Here is a 20,796-nt window from a genome sequence, read left to right as displayed (position 1 = left end):
CACCCACTTCTCCCTCTGAAATTAGGAAAATAATAAACTTGCTTAAAAGCAAAAACTCGCATGGAATTGATGGCATTTCCAGCAAAATACTAAAAGCTTGTTCTCAACAGATAAGTAAGATTCTCAGCCACCTGTGTAATAGCTCTCTGGAACAGGGCATTTTCCCTGATAGACTGAAATATGCTATTGTTATACCTTTGCATAAAAAGGGGGATAGATCTGATGTCAACAATTACCGTCCAATCTCCCTTCTAACAGCTTTATCCAAAATTTTTGAGAAAGTAATGTATTCAAGAGTAGCTTCACATATCTGTAAAAATGAAGTACTAACAAAATGTCAGTTTGGTTTCCAGAAGGGTTTTTCAACAGAAAATGCCATATATGCTTTCACCAGTCAAATTTTGAATGATCTGAATAACCGAACACCACCCATTGGAATTTTTTGTGATCTCTCAAAGGCTTTTGATTGTGTAAATCATGAAATTCTGCTAGACAAGCTCAAGTATTGTGGCATGAGTGGGACAGTGCACAAATGGTTTAATTCGTACCTAACTGGAAGAGTGCAGAAAGTTGAAATAAGTAGTTCTCATAATATGCAAAGATCAGCACATTCCTCAAACTGGGGAACTATCAAGAATGGGGTTCCACAAGGGTCAGTCTTGGGTCCTTTGTTGTTCTTAATATATATTAATGACTTGCCATTCTATATTCATGAAGAGGCAAAGTTAGTTCTCTTTGCTGATGATACAAGTATAGTAATCACACCTGACAAACAAGAATTAACTGATGAAATTGTCAATACTGTCTTTCAGAAAATTACTAAGTGGTTCCTTGTAAACGGACTCTCACTGAATTTTGATAAGACACAGTACATACAGTTCCGTACAGGGAATGGTATGACGCCGTTAATAAATATAGACCTTAATCAGAAGCATATAGCTAAGGTAGAATATTCCAAATTTTTAGGTGTGTCCATTGATGAGAGATTAAATTGGAAGAAACACATTGATGATCTGCTGAAACGTTTGAGTTCATCTACTTATGCAATAAGGGTCATTGCAAATTTTGGTGATAAACATCTTAGTAAATTAGCTTACTACGCCTATTTTCACTCATTACTTTCATATGGCATCATATTTTGGGGGAATTCATCACTGAGGAATAAAGTATTTATTGCACAAAAGCGTGTAATCAGAATAATAGCTGGAGTCCACCCAAGATCATCCTGCAGACATTTATTTAAGGATCTAGGGATATTCACAGTAGCTTCTCAGTATATATACTCTCTTATGAAATTTGTTATTAACAACCAAACCCAATTCAAAAGTAATAGCAGTGTGCATAACTACAGTACTAGGAGAAAGGATGATCTTCACTATTCAAGATTAAATCTAACTTTGGCACAGAAAGGGGTGAATTATACTGGCACTAAAGTCTTTGGTCACTTACCAAATAGCATCAAAAGTCTAACAGATAACCAACAAGTATTTAAGAAGAAATTAAAAGAATTTCTGAATGACAACTCCTACTCCATAGAGGAATTTTTAGATATAAATTAAGAAAAAAAAATTAAAAAATAAAAATAAAAAATAAAGAAAAACAAAAAGCACAAAAAATAAAGTTGTTATATTAACTTAAGTATGTTGTTAAATTAACCTAATTATGTCATGTATTGGAAAATTCGACTCGTTCCACATCATTACGAAATATCGTATTCATGATCCATGGAACTAGTATTAATCTAATCTAATCTAATCTTAGGCTTGAACTAGGCAATTGATGCTCAGTGTTGCTATTTTTGAATTTGGGGGGGGGGGGGGGGGGGGGAGAGAGAGAGAGAGAGAGAGAGAGAGAGAGAGAGAGAGAGAGAGAGATGTGTGTGGCCAGTAGGCCTGACCAGAGCTGTGGTAGTGTTTCATATGTTGCTCTGCCTTTGGTGTTGTCAGATTTTCAAGCAGTGGTGTTGGAACAAGTGTTATTTGGTGAAGGGATGGGGCTAGTTTTACAGTGGGAACAATTGTAGCCATAGGAGAATTGGGTTAAGAGTAATGGCCTGGCAGTGCCCTAATGTTCAAGTAGGAATTTGTGAAGGTTAGAAGGGCAATGGAAGACAACTGTGGGTGACAAAATAAATCAATCTTATGTGACTGGGTTCTTGATGTAAGCCATTTGGTTGTCACCACTTCAGTGTCCTGCATGTCAATTTTGCTGCTTATTTATTTCAGCAGCTTCTTATTTGGCCTCGTGAGGCTGAGTGTATACCATTTCAGAACTTTCCACCACTGACAGTTAAACCCAGGTCCATTTTGTCAATAGCCATCAATACTGATCACTAGACAGTGGAGGCAGCAACTGTGGGTGCTTGGGGAGTGATAATTAAGTGACTAGAGAAAAAGATTTCTCTATTTCCAGTACTCAGAATTTTATCCTGTGTAATTTTAAGAGATAGAAAAAATATATGAATTGCAGGGAAACAATAAGATAAGATTTTCTTTATGTGACCTATGTAAGGAGTCCAAAAATTACTTTCTGATTACAAGCTTCCTACTATGTAACATAAGCATGTCAAAGGTGCACTTAATGTCAGAATTTTGAGCTTTATGGAACCAACTTAAATTACTCTAAAAGGAATATTTTAGGCAAATGTAGAGAACAAGCTGACAGGCCATCATGGATGTGTGATCCAGAATCATGTCTAATTAATCACAGATCTCCACACCTCATAAGTTGATGCACAGTCTCTTTGGAAAATAAGATCTGGTGATATTTGAGAAACAACAAATAATTCAAACTTACTGAAGTTACTGTAGATTTGATCTTACTGCAACAGACAGATAACTAACTGCCACTTTTTTCATTTTAAAGTGTACACCAAACATTCACGTTGGAGTCACCTCTCATGATCTGTTTCACTTAACCAAGGGCCTCGAGTCCCAGTTGCACTTAAAATGTTGATTAATTGCAGCACTTGAAGCAATTCCATTCTGTGCTGTACCCCGCATCATAGTCCACTAACACTGTGAACTTCCAAAATAACAACACTTGAGATATGGAATTGGTTACCTTTTTGGTGTTAATTGGAACACTGACATGAAATTACTGACTTTGGGCAGTTAATTTGCTCCAAATACATGCTGTGATGACACCAGAAACTGCGTCCTGACAGTCACTCGAAATATACACATCTAATAATAAAAGCTCACCTACTATTGCCTTTGTAATGCTTTAATACTAATATTCTGTCACAGTGTTTATACTCAGCTAAGAACACTGCCAGGCTGCTATGTCAGCTCTCCTCTTTGGCTACTTACAGAAGCAGCCTTAGGCAGTAATTAATAATGTCATGTTTTTCATTAATTATAGGTAAATTGTAATTTGAATGATAATACGAAGAAGCAAATAATATTAAATCAGCCATATCAGACTTTGGAAGTAATAATTCCAAATAAAAAAGATTTGTATTCTTGTATTTTGCTATAAGACAAGACACCCCTTTTTGATGTCATATGTTCATCCACATTCATGTTTCACTGAATTTCAGTATGGAAACCATCTATAAATTGTTAAATGATAGTTAAAAATTTTTATCTTATGTGAAATAGAAAGTATGCTAAATCTAAAAAACACAGTTATTTTCAGAAAACTTTGGTTTACAGAATTTTCGAAATAGATTTCAGAAATATGTTGTGATAGAAGAATGTGCGGTGCTCCAAGATTGTATCTAATACAACTAATAACATTTGAAATTTATAAATTTGTGAGTAACTAATTGCTATCTCGGAATCAGCAAGAATTGGGGCTGTAAAATTGCTAGGTGATTGGTTCTTAATTTGTATTTTTACACTTTGGCATTGCGATGAACATACGAAATCGTTAAATTGTGATATCTCCTGAACTGATTGACTTAAAAGCGAAACTAAATGCATCACAGTGTTCACAATAGAGACCTTTGTAAGTGTAGGTTCTAAAATAGTCCAAAAAATGAAAAAAATTGACAAACCCTTTGTGCATATACAGTGCAGTCGCAGTTTTGTACTTCGGGAAAAAAAATGTTGAGAAGTTTTGTTAGGTTGCCTGAAACATGTTATGTTTCACACTGGCATAAAAGTTCACCTAGTCCTTAAGACAAACATCCAGAATATATGATATTTCATCTACAGCAGACATTTGTGTAAAATATATCTATCTTAGTGGTGCTCTAAAATTTTATTGTTGGGACTCCTCAGAAAAAACTGTCTCAGTTGTTTCACTCGCCCCCGCCCCCCCTCCCCCGCATAAATCAGTTCTGCATTAACGAATTAGAATCTCTCTCCAGTTTTGCTGCAATATAAAATTACCGCACACACTGCACCTTTGTAAGTATCTGCTCTCTAATTATAACCACCCGGTACATAGAGATTATTAGCAGTTCTGTGATGCTTCCTGGAGACATACCTGTTTTCACCTTAATTTCTGTCAATCATAGCCTATAATAAAGTGTAATGCACTGGCTCTATCAGTCACAATATATTTCAGGCATTCTCATATCCTTGTCAATACATTTTCAACATTTTGGTTTGTTCTGCTCATAGCTGTAACCATAGTGATTTAAAATAAACTGCAATTAACAAAATGTTGTGTATGACTTATCATGTGGAAGCTGCTTTAAGGAGCACGTACAGATTAGGGCTCTCAAACCAGTATACATATTTTGTATGCTTGTCATGGTAGTACTTACTTATCATTTGTAATAACTAAATGGGAGACAGTGTATGAAACACACAGCCTTAGAACGTTTGAAATGATTATTTCTTAAAGACTGACACCTTTATTTCTGATACCCAGATTTAGAAAATAGTTACAGTTGCTAAGAGCCCTTCCATTCTTTTTTCAGGAGTCTCCAACTGTGAGGCCAGATCAAAATCAAATAATGTATTCTCTGTATGGCGTAGTGGAACACAGCGGAACACTTCATGGAGGGCATTATGTTGCATTTGTCAAGGTAAATATGATTTATCAGAGGTATTTGACTTCAATATTGTGTTTTAAAGAAGCAAATAGGGTCATTCCATGTCATATCATCCAGAAATGTTAGGAAATGACACCCATTGTCATGCAAATCCATGAAATTGTGGATAGTGGAAGTTTACGTAGATATGTTTACATTTCCAAAATATAAATGCAGCAGGTCAATTACTTTTTCATTTATGATAACAAGTTGTGTAGATTCAGGCTTTCATAGACGAGCTCCTTTATAATTTAAAAATGCAATAGTTCCTACAGTTTTTGCAGTGGAAGCTTTTTTTTTTTTTTAAGTTAAAGAGGAAGGTTTATATTTTTACAGTCTTTCTTCTTGTAGTGAATATCTATCATCCACATCCCAGAAAAAATTGTAAATTATTTCTTTTAAACAAAATCTGTGCATGGACATTATAATTTTAAGGTATTGCCCCCTCATAGATAACTTTGAAAAATTTACAATATTATTATAAATATTCCATTATGTCACACAAAAAGATTCAGTATGTAGAAGTAATAGGAGGTGTGAAAAACAATGTTATTGTAAAAGAAATATTGAAGTTGATAATTCATGACTACCATGTCACCACTAAATTGCTGAAGTTGGCTGCTCTGGATTTCCCTAGGAACAAATCATATCTGGGAACACTACATGTATTGCATCATCCAGTTCCTTTGTTTTAAGTCGTGTTCACCGAGCATGCATTTCTGAGCTCTTGTACTGGGTTGTACCCAGATTCAACCATTGGTTGAAAATTCAATTGTTGCAGTTTTTAACTGTTCACTCCAAAACAAAAGTAATTCCCCTAGTGTTACAATAATAATGTGAAATACTTTTGTAATGAAACATTGGGATAGAAAGATTTTTCATTATTTAATTACTTTTTAGGTTACACCAAGCATCTTTTGAATTATTTATGACAGATATTGGTTTTATGGCTAAAGCAGTATGGAAAGTACAAGTAGGCAGTGTTTCTTGGACAGTATCTGCAAGATATATGTGATAATGTGGTGACTTGTGTGAATGAACTGACCAATGAAGAACAAGAACTTTTATTATGGCGAAATAACAGTCTTTCATACTGTGATTTAAGTGTGTGTGTGTGTGTGTGTGTGTGTGTGTGTGTGTGTGTGTGTGTGTTAAACATAAAGACAGGTACCTTCGCAGATTCTCTCTACATAAGAAAATTTGCTGTGAACCCTTCAAGCGCCATAAACGATCTGTTTCAAAAATGGTTCAAATGGCTCTGAGCACTATGGGACTTAACATCTGAAGTCATCAGTCCCCTAGAACTTAGAACTACTTAAACCTAACTAACCTAAGGACATCACACACATACATGCCCGAGGCAGGATTCGAACCTGCGACCGTAGCGGTTGCGCGGTTCCAGACTGAAGCGCCTAGAACCGCTCGGCCACTGCGACCGGCGATCTGTTTCATCTGAATTGTGTGAAATTAGTTCAGAAAAGGCAAAAACCTTCAAAATGAGAGGCTTTAGCATTATTCCTGGGGAGAAAATGTGCCCTCTCCTTATCAAACTTACCTATGAAAAACGAGCAAGTGATGATTCATCGCCAGGCTATATAATTGACAGCAATGTGAAGGTGCAGCCTCCTGAAAAATCTGTGCTCAATACTAGCTTAACTAGCTTAGGAGTATCTCCTGCATTCAGTTGCTTAGCATAGTTGGTACTCAGCAGTCAAATGAAAATTGGAATCGGCAGCTGGGGCTCCTGCAGCAGGGCGGGGGCGGTTCGTACCTCGTACTGGTTCTATTAAATGTCCACGTACCTCAGTACGGCTGCCGTTCAACGTCCCTTCACTGTGCAATCGTAGGTACTTACTAGGCAGCCAAAAAGGAGCATTGAAGAAAAATGCCACCTAATACCTACCCTGCTGAGGTCGCGTAACTCTAGTAGTGGAAAACAGTTCTTCAAGGCCATGTTTATCAATATTTTGGGCGGTAATATGGTGTATTTTTGACTTTAATAAGTGTCTGAAAATTCCAAGACAAGGCTTTTTATTGCTTAGGCAAAAATTGGGAATGGCTATCAAGTCCACATTTAGTGAGATACTACTCTATCATTCTCAGTTCACAGTCAAAACAAATAATTTCACATGCAGAAGCAGCCAGAAATAGATTTCTAGCCCGACCTGATGGAATACGCAAACCAGCAATCACTGATCCGCTACTATAAGTGAGTTTCACATTCGGTCTTATCAGTGGTCTTCTATAATAGAAGTGCTCACCAAGTATTCCATAATGAACACAGAATATGCTGCACTGATTTTTCACTAAAGGCTGAAATCTCACACGCTCATAACTTTCCAACAAATCAATCCAAAAAGTCCTGCTTTCGTCAGAATGTGCGTAACTGCAACAGCTTTAGTCATGACTCATACTAAATGCGAGAAACTCAGTATTCCTTCATTTTACACATAATGTGCACCGTGACATCTAACATGACCTTATACGTCCTATAGCTAGTGAGCGACTGTATCGATGCTACCCCACTCCCTGCCTATCTAACTTTTGGTGCATGGGAACATCTTAATTCTGACTGGCTGATAAGTCTGACTGACCAATCAGAATGATCCTCCTAGATCATTCTCGCAGCAAAACCAAACAGCGGCAATCACTAAACAGAAAGTCATTGACATCATTCCAAATGCAAATAGTAATATATTGTTTAATAAAAATGACTGAAATGAAAAATAATCTTGAAGTTAATTTAGAAACCAATTACACTTCCAACTGATATTCTGGCTGCTCTTTTACTAAAGCACGCACACCTCGACATACATCATCAACAACGTGGGTACAATACATCTTTCCCACTGTCCAGTTTCAACAAGTTTTACGGAAAATATCAAATTTTAACGTACGTCCCACATACACCCTCTCATTCATTCCCATTTATTCACATGACAACGTAATAATCAAATATTAATTTTTCATGAATTTTATACTACGAAATGCAAGGTAGTTAAAAGTTTTTGAAAAGAAAAAATCCCATTAAATTATTTTATATAATGAAAATTCTGGTAATGGGTTCAAATGATAACAAAAGACCAACTGTTATTACTCCTAACAAAGTTTTGTAAACTGAGTGAATGTCGGTTTTATGACTTTTAAGTAATTTTTTCAATCTCCGAAACTATAACAGATAAAAAGCTAAAATTTTGATGAGATCTTCTACTGAATAACAGAAAGTAGTATACCAAATTTGAAACCAGTTGGATAATATTTACTATAGTTTATTTAGATTCATAGGGGGTATGAATATACGTTCGTACTAGATGACGTGGCAGCCCGTTCTCATGCTGGCTTGTAGTGATAGCTATGCTGTGAGTCATCACTAAGACACAATTCTGCAGTCTCCTTTCAACCACCGGCTCCACGTCTGCATATCTTACTGCAATAAATGTTATCCCGTAATAATTTGCTGCTTAACACTCCAAAAACTAAAATTTCACATACATATCAAGTTGAGCTGGCTGCTGATGCAAGCACTATCCCTGACGGTGATTTAACAGAACTGTAAGAAAAGGCAAAACATCATGATCAGCTCATGGACAAAATCAAATAGAAAATTGAATATGCAAATAAGTGTGAAAAAATTCAGTTACTGACTCTTGTGCCACCAACTTAGTCTCGACAGAAAGTCAGTTCCAAATTTCGGGTTTCTGAATATTTGGTACGACAAAAAAGAACTCTTTTAATGGAGAAGGGCATTTTATCGATGGCTGAGCAGGAAAGAGGAAAGACATTGTCACGTGATACAGTGCAAAAAATAAAGAGTTTTAATTTGGATGATGAAAACACAAGAATAATGCCTGGGAAAAAAGACAAAGTGAGCACCAGCAAAAATATGTATGAACAAAAGCATCTTGTTTTAAGTAATTTAGCTGAACTGTGTTAAAAGTATCCTAAAGACAAAGCAGGATTCTCAAAATTTGCTTCTCTTCGACCAAAACAGTGTATACTTGCAGGATCATCAGGAACACATACCATGTATATGTGCATTTACCACCAAAACATTAAATTGCTTCTAAATTCTATTTCTATTAAAGAAACATACCAAGATCATAATTAAAATAATATGTGATGTAAATAACTGAGCCTGTATGCTTCGTCTGTGTAAAAAAATTCCCCGCCAGTTCATTGCTTAAGACTCACTTAGAAAATGAAACAGAAGATGGTTCAGTACAATCAATGGGTATCAACTGATCGAATAACTGTAAGTGTTCAAATCACATCTCTATCAGAATTCTGTGATACACTAATTAAGGAAATTGAAAAAATTACTCCATCCTCTTTTATGTCTCAATCACAATCTGATTATCTGAAAATGAAGAAGGAAATTTTAGCGGAGTTCAGTGAAAATCTCAGTTTTGTTGTTCAAGAAATTCATCTTGCATATGTTGAATATTTCACTGATGGTGGTGCTGCACAATATAAAAATTGTAAGATTTTCAGAAATATTTGCTACCATGAACATGACTTCAATGTAAAATGCAGCTGGTCCTCTTTTGCTCCCAGTCATTGCAAATCTCCCTATGATGGTATTGGTGGCACTGTTAAAAGACTTATCATAAAAATAAGTTTGCAAAGAGTTTGTAAAGACCAAATACTTACTGCTTCACAGTATTTGAATTTGGATGCGAGAACCTGCAAGGCATTTCAGTTATCTTTGTTTCAAAAGATGAAACTGTACAAGTCAGACATTATCTTTCTGAGCGCTTCACAAGTGCAAAAACAATTCCTGGAACACGATCTATGCATCACATTGTACCAATATCACCGACCAAGATTGGAGCAAAAAGGCTGAGCTGTGATATGGATTTTAGTATTGTGCATGATTTCTCAGATGCAATTTCGTCACTAATGCCAGAATGCACTGTGCAACCTAACTGCTATGTTCCATGTACATATGATTCTTCTTGGCATTTGGGAATTGTTGAGAAGGTGAATTGTGAAGAAGGAGATGTTACAGTAAGGTTCATGAATCCTCATGGACCATCCCCATCCTTCTGTTGGCCTGATAATGATGTTTGTGATGTTTCTTTCTCTCATATTCTGTGTGAAGTTGGTATAACCACAGCAACAGGCCGTACTTATTCTCTGAGCAGAGAGTCCTCAAAGTTGGTGGAAGAAAAGTGGTTTTCACACAAAAAAAATTATTATTTAAGCATCAAAGTGTCTCGTCGCATATGTAGTTCCGAATCAGCTTGAATGCAGATTGAAGCACCAGCATTTTGTGCAGAGTTGATAATATTGGCTTTTGACAAAATGCTTAAGTATTATAAACAAAATGCTATGTATTTTTACATTGAGTTAATTTGGTTATTGCAGAGGTAAGAAAGAGTTCATATGTCATGTAATGTGCAAGTTGCCCTGTATTTTATAATGTGTAATTTTGTTTCATAAATTACAATTTTTGTTCAATTTGGATATTGTTGTGTGAACTTAAGTTGTTAATGTCTCTTGGGTAGTAATTGTATTTCTCTCCAGGATAAATTTTTTCCCCCAGTGCCATTCATTTCTCAAAACTGATTTTTTTGTGTCATGAAACTTTATTACTTGTAGATCACTTTCTAATTTTTTCAGTGTCTTCCAGAGGGGGCAGTTGTACAAAATATTTTTTCTAATTTAACAATAAAATTAATTTATAAAATTTAATTGGACAATTCTAACATGTTTTCAGAAACTACATGTCTGAAAGGATATTCAGGGAAAAACTGTCAGCATACAATTTTTTGTTAAAAACTGCAGCCAGTTTTCAAATTTTTACAGTTTGCTTTGAAGTAACGCATTACATCAAACTTTCAGAAATTGCTACCAACAGAATGTACATAAAGCAATAAAAATTGGCAGAAGTTCATGATATTAGATACGAAAGCGGTACACAAAATCTCAAGTTCACAACTAGATAATGGGTGCCATGGCCTAGATAACTTGACAGGGTGTATACAACCCGGGACAACAGGGAGATTCAGGAAAAACCTGGGTATTTTTTCATCCGGGACAAAACCGGGAAAAACCCGGGAATTTTTTAGAATTCCGGGAATTTTTCGTTGTTTTAGTTTTCAGTTAAATTTTTGTAACTTTGACTGGTAAAAACCAATACTCTGACAAAGAATATTACGGTATCTTGCTACTGCAGAATAATACTGCAGCAATAAAAAATGAACGAGAGAAGAAAAAAAAAACTAAAATAAAACATAAGTTGCAAAGGAACTGCACCAATACAACAAAAAAACACAGTGCTCATACAAGTGGCTGCCAACAGCAAAATGTGTCAAAGGCTTTAGGAAGCTATGCAATGTAACATAACAACAAATTGCCTCCGATGAGTGTGACGTCTCAACTGTTTACATTAGATTCATTTTTAGCGGTTGCGAGTGAGCTTATGCGCATGTGGAGTTGAGTCGCGTATGATTAGTAACTTCTCCTGCTTCTGGCTACAGAAGTGTGGCAGTTAGCTGTATAAGCAGTGGCAGCAAGCAGCCAGATGCTATCCAGAAAAATTTTACTGGTGCGCCTAAGCTGCCAGATTCACATATGTGCAACAGGCCCGGAACTAGGGGCCAGGGGCAAACCAGGATATCTGCCCCTGGCAGCAGTTTCAGGGGGGCAAATTCATATTATTGAGGAAAAAGACCTTTCTTCACAAACAAATTCTAAGTTGATTTCTAAATGAATCATAAGTTGATTTTTGAACATGTGCATAGTGTACGTGATGTCTCTGCCAGGGGAATCCCCGTCGCATCTAGAAATAAACTTTCCTGCAGACAAAGGGGACGGGGCTATACGAGCTTAGTGGAATGAAGTCGAACGGGTGAATGCCAATCGCTTTTTATGCAGTTGACTGGGTTTGTAAATTATCAGCGTTGTTATAATTACTAGCGAATTCCATAGATTCAGACTACCAGAGTGGAAATAGACGACTAACAGGAATAACAGGCAACAAAAATCATGTATTGTCTCCGTGTATCCAAGAAAGTGAAGTTTTGACAGAAAATTTTTGGCCAGACCACTACACTACTAAGGGCCAGTTATACAGTCCCCAGCTAGCAGCCACTAAAGTTCTATTCTGGGAGTAGCGTAGAAAATGCGTTGTACGAACACGTTATAACGCCTAACCAGAGAATAAATGCAGGATAACTAAAGCGGTGATTGTGGCAGGGTTAGTGAAGTTAACCAGAGAATAAGTTTTGACACTGGCAGGAATAGTTAAAGAATTAGTGATGACAAGATTGTTTGTTAAAATGAGGAAGGAGAAGAAACGGACTCTCACAAATTACGGAAGATTATGACGGTTCCAAATTTGTATAAAAATTTCGTACTTCTGCTTTTCGATCTCATGCTTCAGAAGCTAGAGAGTATGAATGAAATGTGCAACTATTTCCTGACATAAAACTTTTTGCTTGTAGTAGGCCTTATAGGCATTTGATATTGGTACTTAGTAAATTATATTCTGTTGTGTTATGAAAATGACCATTTGTGCCAAAACAGTCTCGTTTATTTGGTGTGTGTACCAATTGCTGCAATACTAGGCAGGCCTCTTTCGTTTTATCTAGAAGACAGTGACAAAATACATGTAACTGGATCGAGGAACCACACCAGTCTTGGGTACAATTTGTATTTATTAACAGCTTTAATGTATTAGATAATGACATTTCATTTTTTCATGTAGTAAAAGGTTGACGAACTTTGATGAGGTAATAGTCTCTCCCAGAAAAGAAAGTACGCCACATAAAGTGGTGGCAAGATTATATAGAAAAAAAAAAAAAGCTAGGACTTAAGGATTGAAGAAATTTGTGCTATCTATCTTGTCTCTTGTCTTTACTCGTTTTATGTATCCTATATTTAATTTAATGTCACACAGAATGCTGTGTGAAGAGGCGTGGTACTGCACTTTGGCACACTTAAGACCAGATAACATGTCTTACGTTCCCTCTTCAGAAAGATGTGCGCTACAAAATGAAGATATTTTTGAAAAGTCTATTTTTTTTAAATTTTTGGCGTCCTACCTCAAACGCTCGAGAGTGGGGTAGCGCCACTATCTAATATAGTCCCGGTTCGAAAATATCGTAGATCCGGACCTGATGCACAGAGTAGTCTGAGTTGTAGTGGGGAGGTGGTAGTCTCCATGTGTTTACGTTAAGTGATTTTGCTGTTTCCTCTTCGTTTATTGCTCTCACGTCAAATGAAAACCAAACGGATTTCTGTGGCCGGGAGCTATCAAGTGAATTAAAATACATTCACATAATTACAGAAGGCTGGAATATGTTATTAATTTCAGATTTTATTTTGTTGCCACCTTCTGACAGTCAAGTGTTAATCACCTTGCCGAACAATGAAGTTATTTTTGTCGGTTTGTTAAAGAAATTTGTCTTTTATTAATCTTTTCTGCCGAGGCAGTCAATTTGTTTGAAACGAAGTGTTTAATTCCACACTATTGGCTAGTTTCAACTGTTCGCTGCATTTCAAGTTCACGTTTTCATCTTCTAGCATGTATGGCATTATGCTATAGTAAAGAACCAAACATGAAATAATACAGTACTGGTACTCCAAGAAAATGTACATCTGAATCTGGACATACGAATGTGCACTTTAAGCCAAATTATGCATTTTAGTATGGCTCCCAAAATTCCCATGCTCCTGGAGTATCTTCTAATTTTTTTTTTTTTTTTTTAAATGACATAATGTAAGATCTTTTTTTAATGTTTTGCACTTACGAATGTACGGGCTTCCTGCGTCATCGTAGTTGTGCAAGCACGGCGTTGCCTGTTATCTGGCGCTCTCTGGCAACTGCTGAAACGAAACTATTTCTAACAGGTCGCAGGAAAATATTCTGAATGGTTGTTTGAAAAGCGTTACTTTCAAAGAAAATTTCCTTTTATGCAGGATGAACTCTGCGTGCGAATGTCCAATGAAGATCTTAAATCGCAGAGCGTTTGACTCTGATTCAAAAATCAAATCTTTGAGGACGACCATTTAGAATATTTTCAAGCCCAGAAGATCAGACATTTATGTCGTCGTCAAAAATTTTACTGGCACATTTGTGTGATGTATCTTAAAGAGTAACACACACAAAAAAAGATCAACATTATGTGTGAAAGCTTAGCTTCTCTTGTAGCTTATTAATCTTAGAGACCAATATTATACGTGTAAGCTTTTCTTTTCTTGTAGGAACACTATGTATGTTAATTTAAACCATTACCTTTTCCTATTTGTGTGTTCGCGCTACTTAACAGTGATGTTGCTATTGGCTGACTACATCACGTATCCTATGCTCTGCACATCAGACATCTTTCCAAAACATGTCTTTTCCTCCCTGAGTTTCGTTTTCTAAAGTGCCAGGAAATTCTATGCCGGTGTGTAAAACCACAACCATTGAAAGAATTGATAAGTTTTACAGTTCTGAGGAAAATTATACTGTCACTTACCACGGAAAAAGTGTATTTTTAACCGGGTAATTCGCAAAAATTCCAGGATTTTTTTCCTCGTCCACATATACACCCTGCTTGAGATGGAATGGCCCAATATGCAAAATTAAACTACAGCAAGCTAAAGAACCTATATCTACCATGATATAGTAGAATGGAAAAAAGATCTGACATTGTTCCATTGAAGAGTTGTGCAGCAGTTACTGGACCCTTGTCACAACCATCACATATCAAGTTACCCAATTTAATACCATGTAAACCTAGTTCTACATCTACACTCTGCAGACCACTGCAGAGTACATGGCAGAGGATACATCCCATTGTAGCTGTTACTAAGGTTTCTTCCCATTTCATTCATGTATGGAGTGCAGGAAGAATGATTGTTTAAATGCCTGTGCGTGCTATAATTACTCTAATCTTGCCCTCACAATGCCGGTGTGTGTGATACACAGGAACGGACTTCAGTCCACATCAAACCCACCAATCACCAACAGTATCTACACTTCGACAGCTGCCAACCCTTCCACACCAAAAAATCCCTCCCATACAGCCTGGCCACCTGTGGCAGATGCATCTGCAATGATGAAAACTCCCTTACCCAGTATGCTGAAGGCCTCACAAAGGCCTTTGCAGTACACAATGATCTCCCGAGCCATATCCCCACTCACACCTGCTCCTCACATCCATCACAATAACCCATAACAGAGAAGCACCCCCTTTGTCACCTTATACCGCTCGGTATTGGAACGACTAAGCCACGTCCTTTGTCAGGGCTTTGATTATCTATCATCCTGCCCTGAAATGAGGGACATCCTACCCAAGATACTTGCATCCCCTCCTAAAATGGTGTTCTCCTGCCCACCCAACCTCCACAGCATCCTAGTCCATCCCTATGCCACTCCCATCCACAAACCCATGCCACAGGGATCATACCTTCATGGAAGAGCCAGATGCAAGACCTGCCCCATCCACTCACCCAGCAATACGTACTTCAGTCCCATCACAGGCTTATCCTATTTCACCCGGGCCGCCTGTGACAGCAGCCGTGTTGTATGGCAGCTCTGCTGCAACTACTGCACAGTGTTTCAAATTGATATTACAACCAACCAGCTGTCAACAAGAATGAATGGTCAGCGCCAAACTGTTGCCAAAAACAAGATGGACCACCCAGTGGCACAACGTGCAGTGGAGCACAACATGGAAGATTTAAATGGCTCCTGAGCTGTGCAGATGGGAGCTATCCTTACAGCACATCCTTCGCTCCTGTAACCTCCCTGGTCTAAACCTAAGGTAACTTGCTATGCCTCCCCCCGCCCCCCACCACCCCCCCACAGCTAGCTGTGTGTTGCTATCGTAGTTAGCCCACAGACGGCTCCCTACTGTACCACGAGCTGCTAGATGCTTCCCACCAAGCCCTCCCTGCCTCCCGCATCTCTCCATACCTCACCGCGAAAATTCTGGGAATTCCCTACCCCACACCACCCTACCCTAACCCACACTACCCTACCCTAACCCACACCACCCTACCCTACCCTACCCTACCCTACCCTACCCTACCCTACCGCACACCTCCCTACCCTACCTCACCCCACCCTGTACCCCCACCTCACCCCAGTACACTCACCTTGGGTGAGGGAAGAGCTGGCAGTATAATGAGCACATTGTAGGTAGACAGGCATGTGCGTGTGAGTGAAAGTGTGTGATTGTGTACATGTTTTTCCTACAAGCTTGAAAAAGGAAGGTCATTCTGAAAGCTAGCAAAACTCTTTACCTATTGGCAACGCAGTGTTTTTGCTTTTTGGTGAGTCATTTCCTTTATTCCTAAATTACTCATAGATACCACATAATGTTTGAGCCCAGAATATATTCAAAGATTGTACAAGAAATTGATGTCAAGGATATTGAATGGTAGTTCGATGGATAAGTTGCGCTACTCTTGTTGTAAGTATATATGTGACCTGTGCTTTCTTCCAACTGTCCGCCCCCGGTAGCTGAGTGGTCAGAATGACAGAATGTCAATCCTAAGGGCCCGGGTTCGATTCCCAGCTGGGTCAGAGATTTTCTCCGCTCAGAGACTGGGTGTTGTGTTGCCCTAATCATCACCATTTCATCCCCATCACCGCACAAGTCACCAAAGTGGCATCAAATCGAAAGACTTGCACCCGGCGAATGGTCTACCCGTCAGGAGGCCCTAGTCACACGACATTTACATTTACCAACTTCTGAGCACAGTTCTTTGTTCGAGGGATCTGTGATGGAGCATAGTTACAAGGGAGGCAAACTCTGTCACAAATTTAAAAGGGAGTCTGGTAGGGATTCCAGCAGTCCCTGGAGCTTTGGTCAGTCTTAACTGTTTCAGCAGTTTCTCAACACTACTCACATTAATTCTTATTTCACTCATCTTTCCAGTGCCATGGGGATTAAATAGGGAAATTCTCCTGGGTTTTCCTTTGTACAGGAAAATTTGAAAACAGAGTCAAACCTTTCAGCTTTTGCTTTGCTACCCTCAGTTTCAGTTCCTTGGGTTTTGTGGAAAATCATTTGACAGTATTTGCTACAGTATAGTCATTGAAGGCTTCATGCATTGCTCTCTTGATAGCCAAAATCATTTCTCTTAACATATCTCTGTCTGTAACCTTATTCTTTGTTTTGTACCTATTTTCAGTAGTATCTGTTCCTTTAGAGGTTTCTTTACAGTGACTGTATACGATGGAGGATCCCTTCCATTATGAACTGTTCTGCTGGGTACACAACGATCAAGTGCACATATATGAATATAGTAACTATTCCCGAAAGAATAGAAACCATTGATGACTGCGCAGCTTCTCAAGAATAAATGATAATTAATCGAAACCCTCAGCTGCCGACAGGTGTTGTTGATTTACCTCAATGAGGACAGCTGAAAATGTGTGCCACAACGGGGGCTCGAATCCGGGATCTCCTGCTTACATGGCAGACGCTCTATCCATCTGAGCCACCGAGAATACAGATGAATAGCGCAACTGCAGGGACTTATCCCTTGCACGCTTCCCGTGAGACCCACATTCCCAACTGTCCACAATCTACAATCGTAATGTTCCTAATAGGTATTTGCCCATCCACTCATTACTCGCGCCCACTAAGGAGATGATTCCCGTAAGAGTTCGGGGAACCTGTGCACATTCGCACAGAACGATGGTAAATGGCCGGGTAGCCTTTAACTATATATGAAGATAATATCTGTTCCCGAAAGAACAGATACCATTGGTGACCGTGCAACTTGTCTAGTATAAATGATAATTAATCGAGACCCTCAGCTGCCGACAGGTGTTGTTGATATCATTTCGATTAATTATCATTTATTCTAGAGAAGTTGCATGTACCAAGATAGTCAAACACATTAGTTTTGCCACATACATGAGTATGATAGGCAAAAAGAAAGAAACCACCATCAATGTCCATCATTTGATTGAGAATAGATGTACATGACAGAGGATCAGTGGTGGCTACTCTGGGTCAAAGAAAACACTGGATGAGATGAAAATCAACTATCAAATGCCATACAGAAACCAACTAAGGCTAACAATTCACCTGTGTGTCATTTCATCGTCTTTGTGCAGCAGGAGTACCAACTTGTTAATGGAAGCAAATGTCTTCATTCGTTGATTACCTCTTGCTGGGATTGGCTGCTGCCTGTGGAACTTGGAGAATGATATGAGCAGTGGGAGTAATGGATGGGGCACTACTTGCATGTGACAGGTTGAGAATTTGAGTCAGACGGAAAGTTTGTCTCGATGGCCGAGGCTGTTAGGCAATTGTTCTAGAGAAGCAGAGCATCCAGATTAGTGCACTGGTCTGGCACAAATTTTCAACCTTCGCTATTGTTTTATTTCAATACCTGCAGATGGCAAAATGTCATGTAATCGTGTAATTTATACAGCCACTGTGCCACCAGTGTTAGAACAGACACCACACATCTATATCTATTCTTGTGCATATATGTTTTGTGCTAATGAGGTCATGTGTGTCGCCCAGTACTCTTCAGTTTTACAGTTTCTAACATATGAAAATCAGTCCATCAGCTGCCGGCTGGTGTGGTCAAGCGGTTCTAGGCGCGTCAGTCTGGAACCGCGCGACCGCTACGGTCGCAGGTTCGAATCCTGCCTTGGGCATGGATATGTGTGTTTTCGTTAAAGGTTAGTTAGGTTTTAGTAGTTCTAAGTTCTAGGGGACTGATGACCTCAGATGTTAAGTCCCATAGTGCTCAGAGCCATTTTTCAGTCCATCAGCCCAGTGCAGTAGCACCTTTAATTCTCCAAAAACACACTCTTATGGACTCCTTGACACGTGGTGGTGGTGGCGGTGGCGGCGGCGGTGGCGGCGAGTTCCTTGTTGAGCATATGTGTCACGAATTATCTTATGCTACTTGTTCAAATGACCATGCCCCCATTTGTCTGCTTTTAACTGCAGAATCTTTCTTTACAATTTACCAATAATAATTTGAAGATCACCTACTCCATCAGTCCAAAAAGTTATTGCAGTAATAAAAAAAAAAGAAAATTTAAGATGGTAGTATGAATGCTGCAGGTGTTGTGCTGTCTTGCCCAGCCCCCCAATTTGAGTATAACATGCAACATGCGCAGTGAAACTCAGAAAAGTCCCTCTCCATATTGTTTTCACCTCATGTGCTGCATTGACTTAAATGATGACTTTGTCATCAACGTGTTCACCCTTCGTCTGAATTATTATTTTGAGAATTAAAAGGGGTCATTTGGTGCCAAATCGGGTGAATATGGGTGCTTATTGAGAACTGGCACTTCTTGTTTCTCCAGAAAACATGTGAGAAAGAGCATTGTCACGCAGAAAGAAGAAATCCCTCCTCATCCATTGTAACAGATTAACTCTCTGAATCCTCTTGCACAACTGATTGATGACACCCAGATAATACTGGGTCTTTACAGGGGTGCTAGTGGGAACAAATTCCCTGTGGGTAATGCTATGAGCATCACGAACTGTGAGGAGCATAGGCTTCGCTTTCGATGTTGTCATTTGCGTGTCCTTTTGTCTTGCACTGTGTATACACCCCGGCACAACTGGGAAATCTGGGAAAAACCCGGGAATTTTTTCATCCGGGAGAAAACTGGGAAAAACCTGGGAATTTTTTTCATCTGGGAGAAAACCGGGAAAAACCTGGGAATATTTCATTGTTTTAGTTTTCAGTTAAATTTTTGTAATTTTGACTGGTAAGAACTGATACTCTGACAAAGAATTTTACTATATCCCATCACTGTAGAACAATACTGCCGCCTTAAAACATAAACGAGACAAAAAAATAAAAATAAAACGTAAGTTGCATAGGAAATGTGCCATTTACAACAATGAAACACAGTGCACCCACAAGTGGCTGCCAACAGCGAAACATGTCGAGACTTCAGGACGAAGACTATGCAAGTCTTCATAACAAACTGGTTCCAATGACCGTGACGTCACAGCTGTTCACATCAGGTTCGTTTGAAGAGTTGCTAGTGGGCTCTTGCGCGTGCGCTGTTGAGTCGCGTACGAGCAGTACCCTCTACCGCTTTTGCCTACTTGAAGTGCGACTGTTAGGAGTGTTAGCTGTATCGTCAGTACCGACAAGCAGCCAGATACTACGCGTAACAATTTTTCTGGCGTGCCCGAGCTGCCAGATTTGCACGTGCGCAGAGAAGGCTGAGTTGTAGTGGGGAGGGGGAATAGTGTCCACTTCTAGTGATTTTGCTATTTACTCTTTATTTACAGCTTTCATGTTAAATGAAAACTAAATATAATTCTGTTATCAGGTGAATTAAAATAATTCACATAATTACGGAAAGCTAAAATATGTTGTTAGTCTCAGTTTGCTGATTTTATTTTATTTCCGTGTTTTTGGCAGTCAAGCATTAATCGCCTTGCAGAACAATGAAGTTATTTTTGTCAAACTGCTAAATAAATTTGCCTTTTATTAGTCTTTTTTGCAGAAGCAGTAAATTTATTTGAAACGAAGTGTTTCATTCCACACCATTGGCTAGTTTCAACTATGTGCTAAATTTCAAATGCACATTTTCATCTTTCGGCACATATGGCATTACGCCGTAATAAAGAACCCAATATGAGATAATACAGCGGTACTCAAAGATAATTTGCATCCCGAAAAGTTTATATCAGGTTGGGCCTACATCTTTAATGCTATGCAAAATCTGTAAATGCTATATACACACGAGCTTCCTACGTCATCGTAGTTGCGCATGGGCAGTAACACCTGTTTTCTGGCATTGTCAGATAATTGGTGAAATGAATTCTACCAGGTCACGGGAAAATATTGCGAATGGTGGTTTGAAAAGAGTT

The 20,796-nt window shown here is 38.6% G+C and overlaps 1 protein-coding gene across 6 annotated transcripts in view; it reads left to right on the top strand.

The window, feature by feature from the left end:
• LOC124776406 (ubiquitin carboxyl-terminal hydrolase 45) overlaps nucleotides 1-20,796 on the top strand; it is a 168,732-nt gene that overhangs the window by 124,807 nt on the left and 23,129 nt on the right. For all 6 annotated transcript variants that reach the window (XM_047251386.1, XM_047251389.1, XM_047251385.1 and 3 more), the window contains exon 14: nucleotides 4,874-4,981. In XM_047251386.1, coding sequence (XP_047107342.1) covers nucleotides 4,874-4,981 — 108 coding nt within the window. The remainder of the gene's footprint in view (nucleotides 1-4,873; nucleotides 4,982-20,796) is intronic.

This window comes from Schistocerca piceifrons, chromosome 2, assembly GCF_021461385.2.
Source record: "Schistocerca piceifrons isolate TAMUIC-IGC-003096 chromosome 2, iqSchPice1.1, whole genome shotgun sequence".
Lineage (NCBI taxonomy): Eukaryota > Metazoa > Arthropoda > Insecta > Orthoptera > Acrididae > Schistocerca > Schistocerca piceifrons.
Note: the sequence above shows the minus strand (reverse complement) of the source record. Positions and strands in the feature narration are given on the sequence as shown.